The 26157-nt window shown below is 50.7% G+C and overlaps 9 protein-coding genes and 1 non-coding gene across 10 annotated transcripts; 4 read left to right on the top strand and 6 right to left on the bottom strand.

Moving 5' to 3' along the window:
• The first annotated feature begins 255 nt into the window (after positions 1–255).
• On the top strand, positions 256–2714 carry COCSADRAFT_32717 (uncharacterized protein). The gene is made up of 5 exons (XM_007696176.1): positions 256–827; positions 878–1033; positions 1090–1432; positions 1487–2039; positions 2094–2714. Exons 1-5 carry the CDS (start codon positions 624–626, stop codon positions 2449–2451), a joined length of 1614 nt encoding a protein of 537 aa, XP_007694366.1. The 5' UTR covers positions 256–623; the 3' UTR covers positions 2452–2714.
• Positions 2715–3363: 649 nt separating this feature from the next.
• Positions 3364–4466, top strand: COCSADRAFT_216804 (uncharacterized protein). The gene has a single exon (XM_007697027.1). It carries the CDS (start codon positions 3635–3637, stop codon positions 4307–4309), a length of 675 nt encoding a protein of 224 aa, XP_007695217.1. The 5' UTR covers positions 3364–3634; the 3' UTR covers positions 4310–4466.
• A 784-nt stretch (positions 4467–5250) lies between these two features.
• COCSADRAFT_167009 (uncharacterized protein) lies at positions 5251–6939 on the bottom strand (the record flags this gene model as incomplete). Its single annotated transcript, XM_007697026.1, has 6 exons — positions 5251–5307; positions 5356–5870; positions 5921–6495; positions 6546–6564; positions 6698–6834; positions 6890–6939. 6 exons carry the CDS (start codon positions 6937–6939, stop codon positions 5251–5253), a joined length of 1353 nt encoding a protein of 450 aa, XP_007695216.1.
• Positions 6940–7508: 569 nt separating this feature from the next.
• On the bottom strand, positions 7509–9524 carry COCSADRAFT_216783 (uncharacterized protein). Its single transcript, XM_007697025.1, has 3 exons — positions 9251–9524; positions 8807–9205; positions 7509–8758 (listed from the first exon to the last, which is right to left on the bottom strand). The coding sequence occupies exons 2-3, from the start codon at positions 9151–9153 to the stop codon at positions 7519–7521; spliced, it is 1587 nt and encodes a 528-aa protein (XP_007695215.1). The 5' UTR covers positions 9154–9205; positions 9251–9524; the 3' UTR covers positions 7509–7518.
• An 813-nt stretch (positions 9525–10337) lies between these two features.
• On the bottom strand, positions 10338–12016 carry COCSADRAFT_32712 (uncharacterized protein). The gene has a single exon (XM_007696175.1). It carries the CDS (start codon positions 11924–11926, stop codon positions 10460–10462), a length of 1467 nt encoding a protein of 488 aa, XP_007694365.1. The 5' UTR covers positions 11927–12016; the 3' UTR covers positions 10338–10459.
• Positions 12017–13439: 1423 nt separating this feature from the next.
• COCSADRAFT_132577 (uncharacterized protein) lies at positions 13440–14315 on the top strand. Its single transcript, XM_007697024.1, has 2 exons — positions 13440–13581; positions 13701–14315. The coding sequence occupies exons 1-2, from the start codon at positions 13502–13504 to the stop codon at positions 14251–14253; spliced, it is 633 nt and encodes a 210-aa protein (XP_007695214.1). The 5' UTR covers positions 13440–13501; the 3' UTR covers positions 14254–14315.
• A 189-nt stretch (positions 14316–14504) lies between these two features.
• On the bottom strand, positions 14505–14603 carry COCSADRAFT_t4. Its single transcript has one exon. It is a non-coding gene; the product is annotated as a tRNA-Ser (tRNA).
• Positions 14604–15964: 1361 nt separating this feature from the next.
• COCSADRAFT_32710 (uncharacterized protein) lies at positions 15965–16945 on the bottom strand. Its single transcript, XM_007696174.1, has 3 exons — positions 16650–16945; positions 16550–16597; positions 15965–16501 (listed from the first exon to the last, which is right to left on the bottom strand). Exons 1-3 carry the CDS (start codon positions 16764–16766, stop codon positions 16373–16375), a joined length of 294 nt encoding a protein of 97 aa, XP_007694364.1. The 5' UTR covers positions 16767–16945; the 3' UTR covers positions 15965–16372.
• A 5063-nt stretch (positions 16946–22008) lies between these two features.
• On the top strand, positions 22009–24117 carry COCSADRAFT_216701 (uncharacterized protein). The gene is made up of 2 exons (XM_007697023.1): positions 22009–22256; positions 22313–24117. Exons 1-2 carry the CDS (start codon positions 22235–22237, stop codon positions 23740–23742), a joined length of 1452 nt encoding a protein of 483 aa, XP_007695213.1. The 5' UTR covers positions 22009–22234; the 3' UTR covers positions 23743–24117.
• A 374-nt stretch (positions 24118–24491) lies between these two features.
• Positions 24492–24914, bottom strand: COCSADRAFT_167000 (uncharacterized protein; the record flags this gene model as incomplete). Its single annotated transcript, XM_007697022.1, has 1 exon — positions 24492–24914. One exon carries the CDS (start codon positions 24912–24914, stop codon positions 24492–24494), a length of 423 nt encoding a protein of 140 aa, XP_007695212.1.
• Positions 24915–26157: the final 1243 nt, after the last annotated feature.

Raw genomic sequence — 26157 nt, 5'->3', positions numbered from 1 at the left:
GATCAAATGGAATGCCATACGTAGTTCTCTCCAAGCAATTGGCAAACGTCATCCTCGTCACTCCTCAGCTGGTCCTCCCCCCCCCAAATCCCCACCTCCGATCTACAGCAGTAATGCTACCCCCCCGAACGTGCGGTTCCCTTTGGGCCGCGGACAAACCCCACAACCGCATGACTTTCTCGGTTTCGAGCATGACGGTTACGCTCGAGCTTCCACCCAGCTTCCTCGGATGCTGAGGTCGGACCAATGGTACGCTCAGCCGGTCCTTCCCGAGTCCCTTCTTGGGGTAGGGCTGGGTCATGGTGCTAAACTCAATCCGCGCATTTGGGGGTTTTATGCTGATGTTTCGCTGTGTGTACTTAATATCAAGCTTAGCTCTTCCTCCCGCCAGAGCTTATATCAAGGCTAGGCCGAGGCTCGATTTCCGGTGTGCCGTCCCATTGCTTGCTCATTTGCTACTAGAAGAGAAGACTATTATCCTGATTTCTTTCTCTCTCTTCCTCTCTCTCTCCTTCCATTACTACTCCTCATTCCCCATATCCAACGGTGATCTCGGTTGCTGAAGCAAAGCTTTGGTTGTTCCAACACAGACTATCTCACGTCATACATACACATACATCATCATGGCAAACATTGAAGCTGAAGACGCTCAGTTCCAGAAAGAGGTGCAGGAGGTTAAGCAGTGGTGGACAGATTCCAGATGGAGGTTTACAAGAAGGCCGTTTACGGCTGAGGATATTGTTTCCAAGCGAGGTAACTTGAAGATCTCGTATCCTAGCAACAGCCAGTCGAAGAAGCTTTGGCAGATTGTTGAGGAGCGATTCAAGGTAAATTGCATCTCTGAGAGGTTTAGGAAATGTATTCTGACGATCCCCAGAACAAAGATGTCAGCTTCACATATGGATGTCTTGACCCAGTCATGGTCACACAGATGGCAAAGTATTTGGACACCGTTTATGTCTCTGGATGGCAAGCTTCGTCGACTGCCTCATCTACGGATGAGCCAGGTCCAGATCTAGCGGACTACCCTTACGTGAGTATTCTTCAACCCAAAATCGTAGTCAAAGCAAGAAACTCATTATTTTCCAGACAACTGTACCCAACAAGGTTGGCCATTTATTCATGGCACAACTCTTCCACGACCGAAAGCAACGCGAGGAGCGTCTTAGCACTGCGAAGGGCGACCGCGCCAAGCTCTCCAATATCGACTATCTGCGGCCAATCATTGCCGATGCAGATACTGGACACGGAGGTCTTACGGCGGTCATGAAGCTCACCAAGCTCTTCATTGAGAAGGGTGCGGCTGGCATACACATTGAGGATCAAGCACCAGGAACAAAGAAGTGCGGACACATGGCCGGAAAGGTTTTGGTACCTATCAGCGAGCACATCAACCGCTTGGTAGCTATCAGAGCTCAGGCAGACATTATGGGTGAGATTGGGCAAACCTGAATAGACTGAAATCATATTAACGAGGAATTCTTAGGCACCGATCTACTTGCTGTCGCACGTACCGACTCAGAAGCCGCTACTCTCATCACTTCCACCATTGACCCACGCGACCACCACTATATTCTGGGCTGCACCAATCCTACACTCCAGCCTCTGAGCGAGCTCATGTACGCCGCCGAACAAGCTGGAAAGAGCGGTGCTCAACTTCAAGCCATCGAAGACGCCTGGATCAAGGATGCCAACCTTAAGCTCTTCCACGAGGCTGTAATCGATACCATCAACGCTGGCGCACATGCCAACAAGCAAGGTCTGATCAACGAGTTCCTGGAGAAGAGCAAAGGCAAGAGCAACTTCGAAGCACGTGCCATTGCCACTAATATTATCGGCGTTGACGTATACTTCAACTGGGAGGCAGCAAGGACGCGAGAAGGTTACTACAGGTACCAAGGCGGCTGCCAAACTGCCATCAACCGCGCCATAGCATACGCTCCCTACTGCGACATGATCTGGATGGAGTCGAAGCTACCAGATTATGCGCAAGCCAAAGAATTTGCCGACGGCGTGCATGCAGTATGGCCTGAGCAAAAGTATTTCTCTCCATCTATTCATCCATTTTTCACAGATTGCTAACGTTTTGCCAGACTCGCATACAACCTCTCGCCTTCATTCAACTGGAAAGCCGCTATGTCACGTGACGAGCAAGAGACATATATCCAGCGTCTCTCCAAGCTCGGCTACTGCTGGCAATTCATCACGCTCGCTGGCCTGCACCAGAGTGCGCTCATGGCTGATACTTTCTCAAAGGCATATGCTAAGCAGGGCATGCGTGCGTACGGTGAGATTATCCAGGAGCCCGAGGCGGACAACAAGGTCGATGTTCTTACGCATCAGAAATGGAGTGGTGCCAACTATGTGGACAACCTGCTCAAGATGGTCAGTGGTGGTGTCAGCTCGACGGCTGCAATGGGAAAGGGAGTCACGGAAGATCAGTTCAAGTAGGTTGTTGGAGGGGTGGCTGACTACATACCTGTTAGCAAAAGAGATTGCTTTGTATATTAAATATACGTTTGATTTACGCATTGTTGCAGGCTCTTGCTTTAGTTTGGCGACCAAAAGGGTGGTAGAAAACACCACGTGCCCAAGCCTCGGTCGTTGCTCTTTGGAAAGTCGACATGCCAAGAAGCTGGCGGAGACATAGTTCCACACTTCCAAGGTACCGTTGTAAGCGCTAGATGCAAGTTAATGAATGATCGCGAACCAAACTCTTTTCCAATGTGCTTCACCAACTAACCCTCCACAACCAAGATGTCCCTACTTCCGCTGGACGCAGAAGCTATTGACAAATCGAGGCTCTCTTGTTACCCGTATTTTGGCGCTGGAATGTCCTCAAATCATCTCGTCTCAGCTGCCCCCAAATATGCGGGGATGCTCGCACAGCCTCACGCCACAAGGGCGACCAAATCCTCCACCGCGGTCAGACTCAAACGGATAAAGTGGTTCCCGACCGCCTTGCCCGCGCGCAGCCCCTTCTGACTGCGGCTGAGTCAAGATGTATGCGCATAATTGGGTGGCTTGTTGCTATCAGCTGAACCGCAAGCTGCAACGATTATCGTGCGTCAGCACAAAATGATGTACAATGTGTACGTATGTAGTCGCAGCCTGTGTACGCACACCGCGTTCGCACGGCAAACAAAGCCCCGCGATTCGTGTTGTTAACTACTACTCAAAAGCACCAACCACCTCCATAGTCTTCCCAAGAAGTAAACCAGGGTTTTTGTTTCAACCACCAAGCATAGTGAACACAAATCTTGGTGCATATCGAAAAGCAGCGGCGTAATTTAACACAGAAAGATTCCGAGCGAAGTTCGGTGATTAAACGAGGAAGGAGAGAGAAAAACGTGGTATTAAACCACGGTTTGCCTGAATCGAGGCTGTGCTAGGCCTCCCATGTACCTTTTTGTCACATAGCACAAAAAAGGTGAACCAACCAGCCACAATAGACACACAGGGCGTATAGAAAACAAATCCGTTTCCCGCCCCAGGCTGCGTCTTCTCTTTCCACAATCCCCTTACATACTACAATATCCCAAAAACCCCCAGTTGCACACACCCTCTCGAAAGAAAAAAAGCGACAATAACAACAAAGAAAGAGATAGATAGTAGTGGTGGAAAACCAGAAATCATGGACCACACCATCAGCATAGTACCCTCCTACCCGGAGGCCTTCCCACCACTCGACTCCTGCACACCCATAACATCGCAACACAACCACTCCGCACCACCAATCTGCGCCATATCCTCTCCAACAACCACCACCCTAGACCCCCTCTTCCAAATCCACTACGACACCCCTCTATACACTGAAATCAACATCCCCCTCCCGCGCCTCCCTCCCCCCCGAAACCCCGCGCGCAATGCCAACATCACCAGCCCCACCTCGTCTTCACCAAATGCACCCACAGTCCAAGACTCACCGCGCGGCCGCTCAAAAACCCTCTCATCACTTTCTCGCTTCCGGACACGGCGTTGCTCGTCCTCCTCATCGCAACAACCTCCGTCGCCCTCTAGCTCCCGCCCCTCAACATCATCGTTGGCGTCAGTGTCAGAGCTGAAGCAGAGGCAAAGCGACGACTCCCCCCGCATTCGGCCCCGCAAAGAAACTATCAAATCGCGCGAAGTCAACGCGCTGATGGATCTGCGGCATCAGAGTAAAAAAGGGAGGAGTAGTGGGACGATTGATGCGCTGGCGGTTGTGCCTGCGGTGCTGGTGTTGAGTGCCGAGTTGTTTACGCCGGGGGAGAAGGAGGGGCGGAGGAAGGATAGCGGGGTGGGGAGGTGGGAGGATGGGATTAGGTAACTGATTGTTGTTCTTGTTCGTGGTTGCTAAGAGGAGAGAGTCTTTTTTTTTCTCTTCTGTTACATACGAGGGATAGGAGGACGTGGAAAATGCAGCGTTTGAGGATTTTGGGAAACGCTGGGGCTTGGTGATGGGGCGTTTTTCTTTCTTTTATGGGACGTGAAAGCTTATTTGTACGGCGGTGAGTGCTGGGCACATGCGTATGCTAGTGAGCAACAGAAGGAATTGAGTGGGAAGAGAGGAAAAGCTATGGATGGGAGATTAGTTAAATGGAGGATGAGAAGATGAGTTGAAATGCTGGGTTCAGCAGAGGATGAAGACAAGGAACGAACTTAGCGACACGATGCACCTAGTAGTGCAGAATTCCTCAGGGCTGCAGTTGCAGAAAATGTATACCCAAATCAATCTATTTATGATAACATGCATATTCAATTCTCAGAATAACTTTTTCATTCTCCTTCGTCATATCATTAACATCCATCGTACTGACGATACCACTCGAGTCATTCGGACAGGGGTGAAGCCTCACCACACAGCACGTGGTCATGCAACAGCACAACACACCAACCGTCGACCCAGTGGAACCGAAAAAAAAATAGCCATGACTATTTCAAAGTTTTTGTAAGAGGAACCATCCTTTGAAAAACGCCAATCCATGCACATATGCTCATGATGCACATTTAGGTATTTGATATACCGCTCCTCAGCAGTCTTAAAAAAACACGCAAAGTACAGAAAATTCAAAAATACACTCCCATGTCCAATCTGAATGTCATCGAAAGGAGGGTCCAAGAGTGTGCAACCTTTAACAAAACGAAAAAGAGAGCAAAAAAGGCCTTTAACCAAGTCTGCCTCTACCGCTCCCAAGGTCCATAGGGAGCTGACACCGAGCGTGGCGTGGCGGGATTGATCCAGTAGTGGAAGCTGAACGAGCAGAGGTACTAACTGTAATCGAACAGCACGCTGATGCTCTCACCGTGGTGAACGCGGCGAATAGCCTAGTTTTCCTATTAGTATGCTCCAATCAACCAAAGTTTTGTACATACCTCAGCAAACACATTACCCACTTCCAAAACCTCCAACTTGGGGCACCTCGACTTGTGCTCGTCCTGAGGTACCGTGTTGGTCACGATAACCTTGTCCAGTGCACTAGCGTTGATCCGATCAATGGCATCTCCGCTCAGAATGCCGTGCGTGATGAGCGCAATTACTTGTGTGGCGCCCTCCTTCTTCAGGAGCTTCGCTGCACGGGTAATGGTGTTGGACGTATCCGCCAAGTCATCGATAAGAATCGTGGTGCGAGCTGATACGTCTCCAACCAACATCATGGTCGCGTTTTGCCGGTCGCTGATCTGGGTAGGACGGCGCTCTTTATGGATAAGTGCAAAGGGCATGCCGAGTGCATCAGCGATGGCAGTGGCTCGCTTGGCGCCACCTGCGTCAGGGGAGACTACAACGGCCTGTTGATAGTTGGGAATATTGAATTGGATGTATTTGCGCAGGAGGTGACGCCCGTACAGGTTATCGACAGGGATGTCGAAGAACCCTTGGTATTGCGGGTCTGGAGATTTGTTAGAGACAGTTGCTTGTGTCTACAACGATGTCACATACCGTGGAGATCCATAGTAATAACGTGGTCGGCTCCAGCACATGTTAGAAGATCCGCGATCAAAGTACCGGCCTGGGCGACCCATTGGCGGTATCCGACCTGCGGCTCGAAAGCTGGAGGTTTTGTAATGGTGGTCTGGCGTGCCAGCGCACCGGGCGTCTGAGTACCATTGGTACCATTAACGCCGTTGGTGGCATGATCGGTGCCAAAGTACGCAGCCTTGTCTCCCTTGGTCGAGTCAAGCGTGTCGGTGCGCTTGATGCCATTCGTCTTGACGGGGCTTGAAGGGTTCGAGGTAATGCCATTGCGCTCGTCGAGCTTTATCTTGCTAAGCTGGTGGTGCAGCGATGCCGAGCCATTTGCAAGACCTGCGCTCTCAGGCTGACCTGGGTGGGGCGTCTGCGGGCGAGATTCGAGCGAGTATGTGCCGGTCCTTGAGCGCCCAGGGACCTTTGACAGCGGTGCACCCGTCTTGTTATAGGGAATGTCCGACTGTCGCGAGTATGGGAAGAGAGGAAGGACGGCGGTGATGCGCTTCGCAGAGGCAGTTCGGCAGGCCGAGATGGTGATAAGCAGTCTATAGTACGTCAGGCACTTGACTCAACTATACCATTAGGACAGGCCTACTCCATCAAATGGTCGTTGACTGTGCGCGACACCAAATGTTAGCGCGGTTTGTGAAGCATGCTGCTGTGTGACTGGCGTTGGGATGATTGCGCGACTCGAGGGAAAAAAAAATGCGACGACGCGTGTGTGGAGTGGGCAGGGAAATTCCATACCTTTACCACCACCAGACTGAATGATGAAGACATCCTTGCCGCGGACACTTTCTTGGATCTCCACTCTGGTCTCGCCGCCCTTGAACTTGTCGAGAAGCACCTTGGCCTTGGGTATGCCGAGGTGGTTGCAGATAGTCCTAGAGCGCCGTCAGCGGCCGTGCGCGCCGCACGCCGTCGTGTGCTGCTACTTACTCTGTGAGCTGGGGGTGAGAGGTTCCGCCGAGAACGACAATGTTCCTCATCTTGAAGGCTGGTGGGCGAGGTAAGGGTGAATGGTCTTTCGCGACTGGCAGTGACAAGGAGGGAATGATGAGGCAGCGAAGCTTTCGCGTAGAAAATCGTCTTATCGATAAAGGGAAGAGAGCCGAGCTAATCTTGCAGCATGGATGGCGCCGGACAGACTACTGGGCAAGTGTACCTTAGGACGTGGGCAGGATACATGGTGTACTGTGGGACATGGATTGTGGTTTTGTCGTCATTCAGCCAGCCGCCTACCCGGCTATTGCACTTTTTTTCCCTGCCGAGCCGTGCTGAAGACCTTCTAGAGCAGAAATTTACTGCATGATGCACATGTGCTGCACTCTGCACACGCAGACCGGGGAAAATATGCTGGCGACCACATTCGCCGCCGTGTGCAGCTACACGAGTTTGCATGCAGCAAGTCAGTGTGGGCGGCCAGTAATTGCGCCATTCTGTGTGGCTGCCCTCGTGGGCCAGAGGCACCGGCCCACTAGCGCTGACCGTCATCGGCCGGTCACGATCACGGTCACGTGCACATTTCGTCATTTGCGCCTCGACTGAGGACTGTGCCTGCCTACCAATCAAACTATCCTAACCACTGCACTCCCGCCCTTCTCAAATACCCCCGTCTGCACTCGGAAAAAGCCAACGCGACGATACTGTCCCTCTGTCGTTACCAGTAGCATCATTCCTTCCACATCCTCTCGTCCTGGCACATTCTCCACCAATCTTCCCCCAAGACAGACCACCTCAACGCCCCCATGCATATCCGGATCAACGGCATCCAATGTACCTTCACCGCATTTGGCGCTCGCACTCGTGTTCACTATTCCGCTCTTATCACCCTCGGCTAATCCTGCAAGGTAACCATCTGACTCGAGGAGCCTGTGCTGTTCGTCATTGGGATGGGGGTGCCAAGAGAGCGTACAGATACGACCTCTCGCGACCAGAATACCCGATGTGACGGCTCCATACTCGAAGCCAGGAACAGCAAGCTCAACCTCGCAGGAAATCACTTCAAACCCGAAGCTATTCTTGTACCCAATTCCTCCGTCATTGCCTTCATCTTCCCAGACTTGTATGAAGTCCTCCACAGCGCCACTGACAGATGCCCAGCTCCATGAAGGAGCAACGTAACCTTGTGCTCGAGGCTTCCGGTTATGAGTGTCATCATCCACCGTCTCATTGCGTGGACAATTCCATTGTAGGTCTATAGCGAGGTCGCGCTCCCACATGCCAGCAAGATAGCGACTATTGTACGTTTGGCCAAGTTCCTCGGCAATGGCCGATACTGCAACGAGCTTGTCTCCCTGGTACGAGAGCATACGCCGACTATACTCTCCTCGTATTGCGAGCCATACCTGCCTCGTGTTTTCTGGCGTAGTAGCCAGAGAGAATAGCTTACCGCTCCATGGTAAACTTGGTAACTGCGGATCTTTACCAGACGTCATGCCGTCCGCAGAACCTGGCCTAGTACGGTCAATTGTTTGGACACCACGGTATGAGAAGAGAATTGCACGGGTTGATAGGATGAGTTCTTGGAACGTCCAAGCTCGGCTGTTGATAGGGTCCTTCCATCTCTTGTAGTCTGCTGGGTAACTAAGGACGATTTCTGAGCATGTAGGCTGGACCATGTTCGCTGAAAATGGTATCATGACCGGTTCGATCAAGTAGTCGTATTTTTCTTCAACGTGGTGTAGGAAGCCTTCAGTGGCAGATTTGGCGACAGAGGCCACTATAGTCACCGTGGCATACTTGTAGATTGATCGCATCTTCGGTAGTTCCTGTGCTTTATCCTCGTCTGAATCCTGCATGATGCATCTATCTCTCTATCAGCAATCCAAATAGTAGCTGCAAATGTTCTCTTACAATGCATCTACCCAGATGTATTCTATCCCGATGCGGCGTGTGACTGTGACAGCGTCTTGTATCGTCTTGGGAAGCTGCTCGGTCCCAAACCCTGTCGTGAGCATATCTTCAGTGGTACTAAGCAATATGAAAGTTTGATTCGTGCCCCAGACATAGCTAAGTGCGGCAAATTTCGGTTCGTGACCCTCGATGGCGAATGTTCTGACTATGCGTAGTCCGCCTTCGTCGCACAGTTGTATCAGGCGTGACGGCAGATAATTTAGCGTTGTCGCTACAGACTGAGCGATGGGTTGAAGGCTATGCACCCATTCTCCAAGCATCTTCATATTAGTCTCTGCCCCAAGCATTCCATCTGCTGTCCAAAGTGGGAATATGGACGATGTACTCGACCTGTTATCTCTTGCCTTGGTAAGCTTTTCACTATTAGCATCCTAGATAACATACCTTTGCTATTGACATGATATCGCAGCTCTAGAGATTTCTCTCCTTGTAACTTTTGCAGACTGGTGGGATGGTCCGTCTTATCGACAGCTTCGATGTATGCATTCACAAATGTGAAATGTCCTGCATGTCCCCTTTCAAAGGAGATCTCGACTTCAAATTGGCATGCCTCGATCAGTGTATCACGCTCGTCCCATGCATCCCACCCGCCTGTAATGTCATTACCAAACTCCTCTTCATTGAAAGCAGAAGCATCTGTCCACTCTTGCTCAACGTCTTCTGGCTCTTTATTCGCATTCTCACTACGACTCTCTACGTCTTCGGATGCATTGGTTCCAGAACAACTTTCACTCTCTTGCAAGCGCTCGTAGAGTTCATCGAGGAAAACCTTGCCGTGGATCCCGTCGGCAAGTGTCTTGCAAAACTCGCATCCTCCCAAGACGGATTTCCGCAGCTCTTCTGATGTGATTTGGTACCGCACTGAAACTCTTTCTTGCTCTATGGGTGCATCATTAATAACTCTAAATGACTCCGGTGTCCATACTCTTGAACGGCAGATGCTGCACGACTGATTATCCGAAAGAGCGGTAGTATCTGCTTCGGCTACGACGTACTTGCGCGGTGGTTGCCGCGTGCCCATATAATGAAGCATAGTGCTGTCGAGCCTTGTCTAGAACCTAGAATGCGGGAGTTGGGCAGATTACAAGGCTTGATGAAGGAAAGGAGGGGCACTAGCAGGCTGCCGTTGTGACGAGCTGCATGTGCTTTGCTTGTGCATCTGAGGGTGGTGAAACTAGACTGCTTTGGACTAGCGTTGGTCGTGTTGTGTCTTTCTACGTGGGAGATGCGTGAAGACAACCTCTCATTGTATGTAAATCGTATCAGAAGATAAGTCCACAAATACATAATCTCTGACCACATCTTACTGCTGTATACAGCATGCACTTGATTCCCTCCACTCTGAATCTACCACCTCAATATTGGCTTTGTTAACTCTACACATTCTATCTTCAAGAGTAGCCAATACCGAGTGGTATTGAGATGTCAATAGGCATATTCACTAGTTTTGTAAAATCTTTGAAAGACGATATTGCTCTTTGATTTATGTGCAATACATTATTTACTAACACTACTTTACTACTATAATTATTTTCATTGTTTTTTTTCATAACTTCATCAACTACACACGCTCATTCCTCGAGCCACCCTCGACTAAGCCTTGAGTCCAATCTCGGCAGCAGTAAGAATGAACTCCATGAAGCCAGCATTGGTGTCAATGATGTTCTGGACAAACTCTTCAGCGGTAGGGTAGAAGTTGGTGGCATATCCAAACTCCATAGTGTAACCGTAAACCTTGGTGACGCTCTTGTCTCCGTGCCAGCGGCTGAAAGACCAGTCGTCAGAAGCACCAGAGGTGGGGTACAGGCCAACGGCTTGCTGGGGAATGTATTCGCGGCCACCGACAGCCGCCATGGCATCAGTGGTGCGGTTTGCGGCCAGACGGATGTTGTCCCAGTCTTCTTGGTCAATATACTCCAGGTATGTAGTGTCTTCAACGATGCCGCGCTTGCCATCATAAGCAGGGTTGAAAAGGTTTTGCTCGGGATCGTGGGATTGGTCAATGTCATCGCCCCAAGAGTACAGGAGTGTTCCTGCAGCAGAGTGTACATCAATGTACCAGTGAATGTTGGGGAACTCGTCATAGACCCAAGCCATGTCCTTGGTCTCAGGCTCGGAGAATGGCCCTGTGCCATAGAAAGCTTGGGAGGATGGATCGGTGGAGGCTGGGGAGACGCTTGGGTCAAACTTCTCGGTGAAGTTCCAGAGGAAGTCAAAGTTCCTGTTAAGATCCACACCAACGCTGAGAGGCTCGTTGGGTCGGGACGACGCTGGGTTGCGGTTCTTGCGCCACAAGTTGCTGTTGGCCTGGTCGTGGCGAACACCGTCGGGGTTCAGCATGGGAATGAAGACAACACCAGCACCGAGAGCCTTCTTCACTTGGCTGTTGGTGTACGTCTTGTTGCCATAAGTGAGTCCGATGCGGTGCTTGTTTGCATACAGCAGATCGGAGATGAAGTAAATCAGGTTGTCCGGTCCACCACGTTCTCTAGCGTGGATACCGCTGGTAAAGTAGATGTACTGCTTATCCTTCTTAATCTTCTCGGCCTTGTTCGCGACACCACCAATAATAGTATTGCCTTCATATGTCTTGTGTGGTGTTGTGAAGAGGGTCATGCCGTATTCCTTCTCCAGGCCCTTCATAGCAGTGTAGACTTCATCTGCGTTGAGGATACCTGCTTTTTGAAGAGCAGCATACTCGCTAGGCTTCCTCGTACCAAGACCGCGGGGCGCAATCTTTCCTCCCTTGAATCGGTCGCCGCTACCGATAGGCGCGGTAGCTGTCTGGCGCTTGTTCAAGTTGTCCAAGAGTTCGACACGGACGAGTTCAGGATCCAGGCTGCGCTTGAAGTGATCCAAGTGGTTTTCTGAAATCACAGCATGGAGTTTGTGCTCATTACCGGCAGCCAGGACTTGGGGGCGGCAACCATAGTCGACTTCGCTGTTAGCGGAGATGAAATCGTACAGTTGATTCTTCTCCTTTGCGTAGAAGGCGACGCTCAGCACATCAGAAGCGATTGCAGCACCTGGAAGCAGGCTGAGAAGTGTGGAGACTTTCATGATGAACTGCAAGAAGAATGCTGCAACAAGCTATGAGTGCAGGGCGTGGAGAAGTAGAATGTTGCCACAACACGGCGTTATGTATTCCACATCAAGACACAGAACCTGCCGTGGCACAATGTGGATACAAGGACATATTTACCAGCTTCCTCATTTGGTAATTCAGGATGCTATCACCCAAGCCTCCAAGACTGCAAGCGTGCTTGGCTCGCGTGCATGCCCAGCAGTTCTCAGCAGGTCCAACTTGTTATCTCGGAGCCACGGCCAAACAAATATGTAGCCTAACGCAAAAGAGCGTGCGGGCTGTAAGTAACAGCAGGCATAATAAACGGAATCCCTAGGATCCAGACTCCTGGTTCGCGGGATGATTGTGTCGCCAAGCCGACTGACATTTCGTTAGCAAGGCACCCGTGATTGTGGCTTTTCACCCGTCAATACGTTATCACGGGAATACAGCTGCGAATTGCACAGCCCCAGGGGGGCGACATTTTGGAAATTTCTCTATTATCTCTGGTTAGCGATGAATTGAGGAAGAAGAAATATGAACATACATAGGACTGGCAATGTTCCACGGTTCATCCTAGGTTATCTTGTCATTCAGGCGCGTCGTGCACGTACCACATACTACGTACGTCAACCGACTCTAACCACCCTACACAAGAACCAGCCCCTACTTTTTTTGTCAAAGTACTTCGCTGGACAAACTTCTGGAAGGGCAATGCTTGCCAAATCGGCGCCGCAATCATCACAATGTGAGTCATTTGGAGGCTACGATATCCAGAATAGTAACAAAGAAACTACTGCGCTTCTAACAACCGGCAGGACCATGTATCAATGGTCAAGCGAATAACTTCATCGGCTACGAGCTAGCCTAATCACTAGTGACATATCTTGCTTTGACGATAGTATATTCCGCAATGTCAGTTGTCTAGTTGCATACGATGTAACCGTAGAAGGCCGACCGCTTTGTGGATTCTACGAATGACAGATCGTGGTTGCATGGTCTCTTTAGGTTGGCTGTATCTTATATTGGTTGGATCTTTAGGGGAAAATAGGACTTTCTCCATGTACGTACTAGAAATTGCCATTGTTCGGTTCATTGAAGCTCCGGAAGATAAACGCACGAGGTCCGCTTGTGGGGTAACTGGCCAGCCTAGAGACGCCAAAGACACCATACTTAGTGCGGTACGTTAGTTCGAGAAAATGGTTGCTATAGGTTCCAGTCGATGTTCCGTTCGGAGCTTGAGAACATTGCTAGCATTTAGTAGCATAGAACACCTTTTGGTAACCCAAGAATGATTACCACTTTGAGAAATGCTTTAACGATGCAGAAAGATTCATAGCAAAAATCAGATCTCGATAGTCCTACGAGAAAAAAGAGTAAGTAGTGCCAGCCAAGTGTAGAAATAAAACAGAGCAATGATGAATATACCATCATCTTTAGCGCTTCTCTGCCAAGATAGCGTTAACGCCTATCTCCGTGCCTAGGCACCTCCGTCACCCTTGAACCTCTGTCGCGATAGCGAGTATGAAGCCGCTCTGAACAACTTATGCCGCAAGGCATTCGATTCTAACATGGACTATGCATCAATACCTCCAGAGATCAATGTGCTGCTGCTTGGTGATGCAGAAGTCGGCAAGTCGACCTTCTTATCGTAAGTCTGGCAAGCATCGCGTGTCGTTTGGCGTTTCCCACAGCACGCCTTCGAAGACTGCATGTCATGTAAATGATAGCGCATAAAAGCCATCGTGTACACTATTGACATGGTCATAGGCGCCTGAGCCTCGGTATCCAACCCCGAGGCGACGACCTTCCACCGTACGAGCTCCCGACGTTGCGCGATATAGACCAGCCCTTCGCTTTCGACATCACACTCTACGGCCGTCCATATAGACTGCAATTCTTCGATACCGCTTCGCCTTATAACTACACCCTTCTAAAGCCCCAATTCGTGATCCTCTGCTACGACATCTCCTCGCGCGCCTCGCTCGACTCCTTGTCAACGACATGGCTGCCTATTGTGAATAAGCACTTCAACTATGATGAGAATCTGCCGGTCATGGTCTTGGGACTGAAGAGGGATCTTAGAAAGCAATGGACGATAGAGGAACATGGGCCGGATAAGAAAGGCAAAGGCGCTAGTGTTATGCCCCATGAAGGGGTACAGACTGCACAGCAGATGCTTTGCGATCGCTATGCAGAGTGCAGTGCGCTAACGGGCGAATTATGCCGCGAAGTATTAGAAGATATTGCGAAAACAAGCGCGAAGACGACAACTGAAGCTGGCGCAAAGAGTCAAGGACCAGATATGTGTAATGTCATGTAGTCTACAAGATGTGGAGACTGCACACGTCGTACATACCATTAGTACCAGTCGGAAATTGCACGAAATATTGTAATCTGCTTCTCACTTCCATTAGTACCCGCTCTGTTCTTGCTGCGGTAGAAACAATTGTGCCGTTGATTTTACAGCATGAGTGCAAAAAGACGGCAGTACACAGAGCTTCAACAAAAGATGGAAATGACATGAATTGACGTCTTAAGTAAGAAGGAAATCCAAAAAAAGATTGGTTGGTGCGACACCTGTGTGATTCGAACACACGCTCCCGAAGGAACTGGCTAACTTTCCCGTACAGGACTAGCAGGCCAGCGCGTTAACCACTCCGCCAAAGTGCCGAGTTGTAATGAACTGATGACAAATCAATGATTTAACCAATATCTATACTCTATGAGTGTCATATTCACTGAGCCGCTAAAGAAAGCCAGAGGCGGAGGGTGGGCTTGCTGACTGTGTGGCGGCCCATGTCTGCGAAACTCCAGTTCGTTATACAGGATACCTTGTGCACAATCCTCTGAAGGCAAAAACGAGCCTCCTGTTTTAGGAGAACACCTATCGCATTGCATATGCGATCTCTCGGTTGGTGCAGTGGATCGTAACCCGTATCCATGCATCGGTAGTGGGTGTGTTTTTTTCAAGGAAAAGACTGGTCGGCAAACAATATCGCGAGCGAATTAGTGGACATTGTCTGCTGCGCTCATGAGCGGTACAAGATGTGAAAGCTCAAGAGGAGATCAAGACGTGAAAATTTGTGTGAAAATTCACCTGTTGTTCTTGTTCCAGTGACCATTTTCGGTGCTATTCTATAACCGGTTAGATCAGTATTCTCGCTTGTCCTGTGGACAATGGCAATCTCAGCATTAACGGGCATGCATATAGGTGCAGAAAACTCAGTATTAGACAAGTTAGACATAACTCCCGTACTTGAGAGCATGGAAATTGATATTGAGGTATTGCTGAAAAGGCGTTAACAAAGCTTCATCTCGCAAAGACCAGCCAAAGCAAAGGAAGTTGGCGCATACTAAAATCAGAGTGTAGGTGAACAGCGTTAGCCAATATGTAATAAACGTCCAAGGGGACACTGCGAGTCTAAGCTAAACCGTCATTCGTATACTGCGGGTTTAGGTGCACGCCTGTGAATATGACTTCGATACATATATTGATTTGGGTTAGCCAAACGTACATACCTTGCAACAACTAACAAGACAGAACAGCGCATGTGGCAACGTGTCGAGACGCTTTTCGTCACATCAGCCGCTGCGTTGTATGTGACGACACTTCACACCAGTCACGATTTCGCTTGACGGGTTGTCCAATCACATGTCACTCGTTCCTGTGTCTTGGAAGTGAGAGTGGCTCAAGCTCCGCCCCATCACCACAACATCAACAATACTTGACACTCATGTCTCACCTTTGTTTCTCATAAGAATTCACAGGTAATGAATCTGATACTATACATCATAGGATGTTCTCTGTCCCCACTGTCAGAGCAGGTGCTCAGCGTCGAAGGCGCGACACACCTATATCGCAGATAGTTAGTGCTCTCAGCCCCTCTACTCACCATCTCAGTTATCAGCATAACCCGGACGACGGGTCAAGAAATTCGACTCTCATTTGTAACTATGCGGCAAACGACATCCAACCAAGTTCCTGAGAGTACTCCAGGCAACGCGCATAACAAGACGAATCTTGTCGTTCTGACCGCGCGTTGTAGATGCCAGAGATAAAAAAGCAACATACGCGATTGGACTCAAGTCACGGCCATTTACGGAGGCACATACGTCCTTGAAATGATCAGACTTTCGGCAAATGAACAAATACTTTCAACTGACGATAAGATTACAACTTTCTCAGCTTGTCCAGGCAGATAAATATTCATCGGAAAAGATCAACTCTTTGGAAAACCAAACTCCAAATCCCAGGTCATCAGAGGAACTAAAACGCATATAATAAGATCATCAGAGAGCCAACCCAGAGGCAATATGCGCGCTAAATCCATACTCCGGCAAAGAGAACATGATACATCTGCCAAGGTACGGGGTATAAGACAGAAGCTTTTCGAGGACCCGGTCGTAGTGTCAAAGTCACGGCTGGCACTTGCACCGTATCAGGTGCTTCGTCGTATTCGTTGGGTGATTGGGATGGGTGCGTTTACGAAGACATTAGTCTCGTCAGCAATACGAGATTGCTTCTCTTCGTATTCGAGAGAAGACATCTTCAGATCCTCGATCTGAGCCTGTCCTTGTCAGTCTCCAAGTAGCATCATATGGGCCAGGCCGTGTACCTTAGTTAGTGGAGGCCCAATTGTCGTGATCAAAAAGCCGTCACGTCCCTGGCCAGCGAATCAGCACTTGTGATATAGTGCAAGAGCGACTACCAAATACCTGGAAAGTGTAGGGACGCACTATCGCATCCGGGCCGCAATGGTATCGGATCTCGTTCTGGATGACGGCTCTTGAGATACCAAAGCCTGGAACAAAATAGGAGTTGGGTACCGTCATGTTGTTCGAGTTGGATTGTTCACGAGAGGGGTTTATGATTGGGACCGGATTATGTTATTCGTTGCGTGTGGGTGGTGGAATTGATGTTGGGCATGCAGAAGACTTATACACATGACCAAAGGCCTCTTGTTCCGGATCCGCTTACACATAACCACTTACACACCGGTACCTCTCGGGGCGAAGGTGCGACGCATCCGTTGCGACCAAGTCCTCGTTGGGCGTGGACGCACTGATGCCTTTCGCCTCATTGTTCGCCCTGCTCAGCCCAACCAACGCCATTGGGCAGCGAGAAAGACCGAACCGCAGGACACCCTTTACAAACCGACCGCTCGCAAAGTTTCCTAACTCGTCAAGAAAATCTGGCATCTTGAACAGTCCATGGCCGAACTCGATATGCATCACATCTCGGCATTAATGTCTGAGAAAGCCAGCACAGCTGCCACGTCTATAGATTCGGGTTGCACAGAACGACTGCGGACACTTTAAGACGATCTCTTTGCCACCGCGACCTCAGAAGAGATTTACAACAGTCTCTTCTTCACTTTACACCCTCCCTAGAGGCATAATCTGACCGGCTGATGTTGACGACGCACCAACAGCATCTTGGCGAACACACACACACCATGCCGATCATCGTTCAGAAGGCGTTCCATGATTGACGCCGGCTATCATCCCACGGTGTCCACACCAAGATGACGGTGACATGGTGCGAACAAGTCGGCTGTGCTGGTTTCACCGCTAGATTCCTTGGGCACAAGGTCTCCATGGTCGCGGGGAGCAGGGAGACCCCTTCAGGTACGCCACACTGGGTATGATTGCAGCAAAATGGTACATGAATATGCGAAGGCTAAGCTACCCCAGCTTTCATACTGAAATACCATTCGCCTACTCACAAGTGTTACGCATCAACCCTACTTAGGCATCCGGGCTTCTCCCACGGTGGACCAACGCAGCGCCAGCACGAAGTGGCAATACACAGCCTGTCCATGATGTAAGCTTGGGTTACCCCGCTTTTCATTATGGATACAATCTGGCGCTGTCAGTGGAAGTAACTGCAGTGCAGTATGGAGATGGGTGATGAAACACTCAAGAGTCATCACTCTTTGTTGGATGTGAAACTGCTCGCGGCTGGGGCTCAGACCCATATCGTACTTGGAGCATAATGTCTTGCCTAGCCGATGCAGTGCAAAAACCACGCTTTGCTTTTTCTGGGCTTGTTATTCCATTCAAGATCGTTACCGGATCGGCAATCTAGTGACGGTCACGGCTCTTGGAGAAGGTGCATGAGTCGCGTACACGTGTGCGAGGGAGACGAACATGTGTCCAATGCCCGAGATCCAAGCACCTGTCACAGTTACAGGGCATACCCTTCATGTGTCGGGCTTACCGCGCAAGTTCTGCAATGCAATCTGCTCGTACGCCAACTCACCTTGCATGAGCCCGAATCCAAACGACATTTGACTGCTTTGGCTGGCATGATGCTTCCAAAACGAAAGGATTTACGACTACATTTTACTACTATAGAAGACGTGGAACCGTATAAGAACCTCTGCTCTCGGTATTACTGCGGTCGTACAAGGTGTCCTGCTACAGGATATGCAGCATCACGCCATACTAGACAGGCACGGCATTGGGCATTTTAACGATGAATGGAGATTCTGCAGAAGGTGACGTAGCCCGGTATACGCTACAATTCGTGTAAGATACAGCCGGAGGTTCCATAGCTTCGTCGGGAGTATGGCGGCGATGAATCTGTCTCTATAGCGGTATGGTTATGGTAGGACGCATGCGGGGTACGGACAGAAAGTCTGCGGGGCGGGAGAATCACCTTCCCCGAGCAGAGTAGTATGTCTGCCAATGCAAATGTGCCCCGTTCTCCGAAGCCGCTCGCCTACGCTCGGCGGGTAGGCAAAGAGCTATTCACCATGAGGCTGCCTCGGTTCTTGGCCAGTGCAGTTATCGGCGTGGCCTGCAACCGGGACATGGCCCCACCTTGCAATTTCAAGTCTCAACGTGTTAGCTGAACAGCCAGTGTGAAGCATCACCTTCTGGACATTGTATGAGTCTTGTATGCCCAGTTGCCACGCCGAATCAAAGACGCGTCATACTCGTGTCTGCCACGGATACCAGGATACCTAGTTCTGTCGCCTTAAGTTCCCGTTGATAGCAGCACCAGATGGGAAAAGGTCCTGGCGATAGACGGCCATTGACCCACAAACGTCGTGTCAATGGGACGCTGCCGCCTCCCACCCTTTTCTTTCAGATTCCCGCTGTACATGTGTACGTGCTGATGCCAAAAGACGCCTCATGTGGTGATTGGGTAGGGTCAGTCACAAGAATGAAGCAGGGATAAAGCTACAGCTGGGCGTGGATCCATACCACATGGAGAGAATTACAAGCGCGTGCTGGCTTTGAACGAGCAAGATGGGGGTATCCACTTGCAATCAGCCTCCCACCTTGCATGTACCTGATTTGCAGGCACCAGGAGATGCCACGAAGGACAATTTGGTGTCATTGGTACGAAACAGGCTTTGGTCCCAAGAGGGACACCGGTCTTCTTGTCGGGTCACAAGGACATATCACGATGTGTATCAGGCCCAAGAGCTTGAAATGTGCCATTCCGGAACCATTCTCACCTCTGGCAGGCTTTTTGGTGTCTCAATGGAGTCCATGAATGCGCCACATGGAACTTTGGGGGCTAATCATTGACTTGGAAAGTGAGGCCACTAGGTTCACGAGGACAGCTGCAAAATGCTGATCATACTGCTAGCAGGGCATACCGGCAACGGGACGAGGATGCATCCGTTGCGGAACGAAAAAGGAAGACAAGAATATTACAATGATAAGGCGTAGTATGAGGAGTGGGATATGAGGGATTTTCAGTCGGGACGGTGCTGGCTGGGGAGCAATCACCTCGGGGTCGTGTGTGGTGTCGAGGAAAAGGACATGCGGACATGGACTGACGTAAAAACGAAGAGCTAGGAAGAGAAGAAGCCTTTGCTTTTTTATAGTATTTCTCCTCTACTGGGAGGAGATGGATGGTGCAAAGGGAGATTGGAAGGTGAGATTGTAATATCCGGCCCGGTTCCGAGGTTGAACAAAATACTCTAATAAAAGCCCTTGTACACTTTTCTCCTTGGTATATTGCTTCGTTTTCTGGTCTCTTCGATTGATGCCTCTAGATGTTTCTTTTTCCACCGGGTTCGAGCGGTATCGATATTACTTTGACATCCTTCATTTGCCAAGTGACGAACAAGGGTACGGGACCACAATGAACACAATCTCTTGCCCTTTGAAAGACTTAAGAGGCGCGCAATCTATGCGACACGCAGGTGATGCTACAGTCGCATGCAAAGGTGACATTTTGAGGCCCAAGACGGGTTGTGTGTAGATAGGTGGACACCTCTCGTGTATTCTTTTTTACATATCTTTCCGTCTAACAGGGCAATGACGCGTCAACAGGGAATAGGATGAAGTATGTATTCTCTTATGCATCTATTACCTTGCTTACTGTGTACGATGGTGATGTTGAGCTTTTGAGCTGGAGCTGCGATGGCCAGGAAGCGGCGTGAGTTTGGTTGAACACGGGTAAATGATAGCGGTCTAGGGATCAAAGTTGGACGTGAGTCGCGAATACAGTTTGTGGACTATTTCCAGCCGTTCAAGCGGGTTAAATGGCGAGGGAGGACGATAGAGTTTGCATGACAAAAAGGAAACATGGAAAGTGGTGGAGTTGGATCTGAAGCCAAGACAAGCCACGGGCGGAGACAAATGGTAGTTAGTATATAGTTGCGACAGCAGATGCACACAAAAACGTCATTAATGTAGTTGGGAAGAAGTATGTTTAGGCAAAAAAGGGGTGCTTGCGCATAATGGATGAACTATTGGAAAGCAAGCGAAAGAGAACAGGCTATTGGAAAAGGGCCACATGGGGGATTGGAAAAAAAATATTAGCAGAATGTTTAACAGATACCTGGGCCTATAAGATGGCTGCAAGGTTGAAAATGAAAAGAGTGGATGGCAGGCATGCCGAGGGCCAAAGAGGGAGGTGAGGTGCGGCGGTCTCGACCGTTTGGGATCGGCAACGACAGGGAAAAAGCCAAAGTGGACTGGCCAAGGGGCATGGCCCATGATGATATACGCAGTGTTATGTCTCTGCGAATGAAGGGACACAGTAAGACGCGGAGGGGGAAAACGTGGCGCGTCGTCGTCTTGTGGCGCGGCTGAGGCAAAGGAAATGAAAGGATGCGGATACGGGCTCACCCCACAGAGGCCGATAACGACAGGCTTACAGCGTGTTTCGCAGACAATGTTTAACAGGGTCAGCCAGGCAATGGACGGACGCAGATGGCAGACAGTTCCGTTCCAGCCACCAGGACCATGGTGTTGAGGAGCCCGGCAGTCGAGGAATAGAGGTTTACAGTATGTTGAGGACAGGCGTGCCAGTGGCTTGCCGCAACAGACGAGTGGCAGCAGCCATGATACGAGGACATGTGTACATTGCACTGAAAATATTACCCTCGTGACTTGTCGGCGGCCACTGGGCAAAAATCTAGACGCGCAGTCTGACGAGGACGGAGCCAATCACAGCTGCGGGCTGGCACAAGGTTGAGGATTAAGCAGCTGGGCGGGAGTTCGCTGCGTTCGCGGCAGCTCGCACGGCTGGGCCTGCAATAAATAGATTGGGCCGAGGCCGCTTGACCACGAACGGCCGAGTGGTGGTGAGGATAGGCAGTTGGTCCGCTGCTGCTACTTAGCGGTGCATGCGCTGACCCTTTCACCAGCACCCGTTATATGATAACTGCTAGCCCACGCCTGATCGCCGCCTGCCGACGGCTTGCTACACCATCGCCAACAAGACTGCCTCCCAAGAGCATAGACGAGTCCCCCGGTGGAGTTTGACGCTGTCCCACACCGGGCACATTGCAGCCTCTGGCCCTCGCGGAACGAGACGAAACACGCGCGGCCTCCCTGGCCAGCCAGACACTCTCGGCCCTTGCCCTTGCCTACCCCCATATACCCTCATCTTACAAGGCCGCCGCTGCGCACCCGCCGCCCACGGCCCTGCCTCTTTGTCTCTTCCTCCACCCTACACCTCTCTCTCACCCTCACGTCGCCGCCGCCGCCGCCGCTCTTCTTTGCTGCGCGACCGCCCGCCCACCTTTGTTCGCCGTCACTCGTTATTTGTCTTCTGTTCTTCCTTCTTTGCGCCGCCCTCTTTTGCTCGCCACCCGGCGCCGAACCCTCCTTCACAACCAACCCACCCGACTGCACTCCACGCGCACCGTTATTTCCGCCTCGAGCCCTGATCTACCCGTAACCAGCCACTGCTGCACCCCGACCCGGGTGTGTCTACGGCTGACTGCTGGTCCACATTACTTCTTCTTCTCCTTGCCGTACTTCTTCTTCGTCATCTTCGCCTTCACCATCATCATCATCGGGGTCCGCTGATCCCCTAACCGCCCACCATGTCTATCCGTGCGCTTCGAGGTACCATCCGCACCCGCCAGACGATCCCACATGGCCGCATGCTAACCTGCTGCCAGACGCCGAAAACGTCTTTCGGATAGAGAAGCGATGCAAGCTGTGCGAGCAAGCACCACTGTCCTGCGAGGGCATCAAGTGCCCAGCCAACCAGGTCTGTGTCCAGAACTCGCGAACATGCGACGAGTGCGCCTCCGTCAACTGCCAGGTCGACCCTACCATTGCTCCACCTGAGCCTAGCAAGCCAAATGTCGGCGCCATTGCCGGCGGTGTCATTGGAGGTATCCTACTCGTCGCCATTCTCACATTCGTAGTTTGGAAGTACTGCCTCAAGGGCAAGAGGAGGCCCATTTCCCAGCAACCCGAATGGAACGATGTCGACGTTATCGAGCAAGAAAAGGACAACGACTTCGAGTCACGCCGCAGCGCTCGCGCATCTACACACACCGTCGCTTCCATGGCCTCGTCCGTCCTCACTCGCGCCTCAAACATTATCCAAATCGCTTACATTCCTGGCGTCACCAACCGCTCGGGCAACCCCGGATCTCCCGACCTGCTTGTTCCTCCCGTCCCTCCGATCCCCTCCATGTCGCCTTCGTCGGGCAAGAGCAGCCCCTACTCGTCTGCCGATCAGCACTTCTTCGTCCCCGACTTCCGCGACTCCATGATGTCTTCTAGTACTGCCGGCCGCACCAGCATCGCACCGAGCCTTGCCCAACGAGGCAGCGTCGCCTCGACCATGTACCGCCAGAACGCCATTGTCTCTCCACTTCCTGCTCAGACCATTGTGCGTGGCAAGGCCGCCGTTGTTAGTGTAAAGTCGACGGGATCGAACAGCCCAGGAGAAACACCCACCCAAACACCACCAGTACCCTCAATCGACCCCAAGCACTCTCTTAAGCCTATTCGCATCCAAATGCCTGGTATCAGCCCAGCAAACTCCGTCCGTAGCACCGCTCAGCTCGGCCCAGTCAAGGCCCTCCATATCACCAAGAAGAAGAGCTCTGAGACTACCCCACCAAAGAGCTCAAGCTCAACCACGGATACCGAACGAACCCTAGTCAACACACCCGAGCGTCGCACCTCAGCCGGACGACCTCTCACTGCTAGTTCCACGCTCTCATCCGACGATGGCAGGGAACACTCACACGCACGTAGAGGAAGCCTGGCATCAGACACTGAAGACGAAGAGGACAACCACACACGCGCAAACCAGACACTTCTTGGTAAATCAGCCAACCGCGATTCCGATATGACGGAATTCCAAGACACGACTCCCCATATGGATAACAGCCCTTTTTCCGACAACTCATCGCTCGATAACCTACGACCCATGATGTCTCAACGCATCACATCATACGACCCGTCGTCTGGCCTCCGCACCCCAATGACACCCATTGTCGAAGAGTCATCCGCTTCGAAGCGAGGCAGTACAGTCTCCAACCGAAGGGATACCAGCCCCTTTGCAGACACCAACCGAAGTGAACTGTAATCGATCTTTTTTTCGATTCTTTTCACACTGGGTGGGACTTGATGTCACGGGTCGACATTGAACCCAGCAAGGCTGGGCCGAGCGAAAAATATCTTCTTGTCCTAGTGTTTTTTGTGTTCTTCATTCTACGAAATCAAGGGGTCTAGGGACAATGTGTATGGACCGAGGTCTGGCATCTCGGATGCCGTTATTTCGCTCTCTTGCTCTCTTTCTCCCTTCATCCTGTTTTGGATATACCCCTTCTTCTTTTTCTGCGCGCGCTCCCTCTGTCTTATGTAGACGTGTGCCTCAGTGTGTGTGTGTGTGAGTGTCTTCAAACCTTCTCCCCGTTCATTGATATCCCAAGGATCTTTGCTTGTTGCTTCTTTTTTTTCTTCCTCTCGAAGGTCATGATCTCTATTTTTTTTCTATCTGTCCATACTTGACGTCTAGCGCCGACGTACGTTTTCCTTTATATTTTCCACATGTATCTACGAGGAGGGGTGGGCTCGCTGTGTGAGTTGAAGTGAGGAGGAAGGAACAAAGGAAGCAAAGTGTAGATGGAGATAGAAAAGTAAAATAGCAAAAAAAGCCAAGAGACGAGCAGAAAAGACGGAAAACAAAAGAGTGTCTTGTTTTCCTCGTCTCTTGCTTGTATGTTAGAAACGCAGTAGTATTGATATATTATCAATTCTTCTCCTATCCTGATCTTTGTCTTTGAAATCATACACACACACATGTCCTCTTCCCATATCCATGTCCATGTTCAATCAACTCCCCCGATACGTCGTATATCCAAACGGCCCCAACAGCACCGGCACATGATAATGCTCGCCCTTGCCCCCCTCCCTCACCACAAACTTAACCTCGACCTCTGGAAAAAACGTCGCTATGCCCCTTTCCCCGAAATACGCCTCTGTATCAAACGTCAATGCGTACCGCTGGTCGCCCGCTTGCGCAAACGCTTCGGCCAGCGTAGTCGACGAGAAGGGTGTACTGGGGGTCCAGGAAGTTACGCGGCCGTCGGTGTTTGTTGTTGCGGTGAAGCTGAGGTTGGAGGATGAGGTGGTGGAAGACGAGGAGGACGAGGGGTACAGAGTCAATGTTACGGGGATGTTGGCGGCGGGGCGGCCGATGGTTGTGTCGAGGACGTGGCATGTGATTGGGGGTTTTGCGGGGGGATTGCTCGACATTGTGGGTGTTGTGGTGCTGTTGCTGGAGGGTGGTGGGGTTGGGGCGGAGAGGTGCGAGAGGAGGGAGGTTAGGCGTGGAGTTGGTGTGGGCATTCGTTGGTGAGGATGACAGAGAGGTGAAGGGTCTGTAGAGGTTGGAGAAGCGGCGGCGGCGGCGGCGGGTGGAGGTCGTGGTGCGAAGGGAAGTTGTGATGCTTTTGGGTTGTGAGGGAAGATGGGTGGGTGTATACGATACCCCTCTAGCCCACCCTTCGGAGCTCCCCGGTGCTAGGGAGGTACCGATACTACTACGATTTATGGTATGTTGTTCTATCTTGCGTCGCGTTTACGATTGCGATTGGCAATGGGAGTCACGCAAATTGATGGACTCGCCTTGATTTTTTTTTTATCGGCGTGGGAGATTGGAGAGAATTGTCTGGTGTACATATGGTACCCTGGCTTCATATCTCGTGCTATGCGCAAACAGAGTACATATGTATGTCACGCGAATGTATCGATAATCAGGATCTTTTCTTAACAAACAAGGAGCGTTGGAAAGAATTGATGTTTGTGTACAGCGTGTGTTAGATAGAACCATATCAGCGTGTAGTTTGGTGTGGCATGTAGACTTGGCATCGTTGTCATTTGGGAAGGAGCGACTTGGGGTTTACATTTTTACGTACATGCCTTTTGTCCATGTCTGGAAGACATACATAAAAATGGATGCACATGCAAATGCGATGAATTACTGCGCGCTTAGATAAACACAAGGGTATGCAAAGAGGAGCATGCGTGCTATGGATCTGATCAACTCCGAGTCAACCAAGGCACAATGATATGCTGCAGATTACTCTTAATATTCTACGCTCCTTGATTATATTCCAAGTCTCATATTTCTCGGAATAGCTACAGTGAGTGCAGTCCTATACACTACCTGCGTAATCCCATCCTCATTTCTCATCAAGCGTTCAGACATGCACCTTCGCCATGTCCTCGGTGTCGCAAAAGCGAGTCATGACGTCCAAATGATCAACGTGACAGACAATGTTTGTTTGTCTCACCTTAGCGGTACACTAAAAGATATCGTCGATTGACAAACAATCAGTTGAACTCGAGACAGTTTGACTGCAGGTAAGTTTTTATCTCTCCTAGACCATGTTAGGAAAGGGGGTTGGGTGTGATTGTAATAGATTCACGGCTAGATCACCTTTTCGACACGGGACCGTGGTCGTGGGATAATTGCAGTGCGACGTAATCTCCATCT

The sequence above is a fragment of the Bipolaris sorokiniana genome (assembly GCF_000338995.1).
Source record: "Bipolaris sorokiniana ND90Pr unplaced genomic scaffold COCSAscaffold_1, whole genome shotgun sequence".
Lineage (NCBI taxonomy): Eukaryota > Fungi > Ascomycota > Dothideomycetes > Pleosporales > Pleosporaceae > Bipolaris > Bipolaris sorokiniana.
This window is presented reverse-complemented; position numbering and strand designations above follow the sequence as displayed.

Bases quoted from the DNA above. Each gene is read 5' to 3' on its own strand.
- COCSADRAFT_216783 (XM_007697025.1), bottom strand. From the start codon at position 9,153: ATGCTTGGGGCAGAGACTAATATGAAGATGCTTGGAGAATGGGTGCAT. The intron at 8,759-8,806 runs GTAAGAGAACAT...ATAGAGAGATAG, and splicing joins TACATCTGGGTAGATGCATT to ATGCATCATGCAGGATTCAG.
- COCSADRAFT_132577 (XM_007697024.1), top strand. From the start codon at position 13,502: ATGGACTATGCATCAATACCTCCAGAGATCAATGTGCTGCTGCTTGGT. The intron at 13,582-13,700 runs GTAAGTCTGGCA...ACATGGTCATAG, and splicing joins GGCAAGTCGACCTTCTTATC to GCGCCTGAGCCTCGGTATCC.
- COCSADRAFT_32717 (XM_007696176.1), top strand. From the start codon at position 624: ATGGCAAACATTGAAGCTGAAGACGCTCAGTTCCAGAAAGAGGTGCAG. The intron at 828-877 runs GTAAATTGCATC...GACGATCCCCAG, and splicing joins TTGTTGAGGAGCGATTCAAG to AACAAAGATGTCAGCTTCAC. The intron at 1,433-1,486 runs GTGAGATTGGGC...AGGAATTCTTAG, and splicing joins AGCTCAGGCAGACATTATGG to GCACCGATCTACTTGCTGTC.
- COCSADRAFT_216701 (XM_007697023.1), top strand. From the start codon at position 22,235: ATGTCTATCCGTGCGCTTCGAG. The intron at 22,257-22,312 runs GTACCATCCGCA...ACCTGCTGCCAG, and splicing joins GTCTATCCGTGCGCTTCGAG to ACGCCGAAAACGTCTTTCGG.
- COCSADRAFT_32712 (XM_007696175.1), bottom strand. From the start codon at position 11,926: ATGAAAGTCTCCACACTTCTCAGCCTGCTTCCAGGTGCTGCAATCGCT.
- COCSADRAFT_32710 (XM_007696174.1), bottom strand. From the start codon at position 16,766: ATGACGGTACCCAACTCCTATTTTGTTCCAGGCTTTGGTATCTCAAGA. The intron at 16,598-16,649 runs GTATTTGGTAGT...TTCGCTGGCCAG, and splicing joins TGCGTCCCTACACTTTCCAG to GGACGTGACGGCTTTTTGAT. The intron at 16,502-16,549 runs GTACACGGCCTG...TGACAAGGACAG, and splicing joins TTGGGCCTCCACTAACTAAG to GCTCAGATCGAGGATCTGAA.
- COCSADRAFT_216804 (XM_007697027.1), top strand. From the start codon at position 3,635: ATGGACCACACCATCAGCATAGTACCCTCCTACCCGGAGGCCTTCCCA.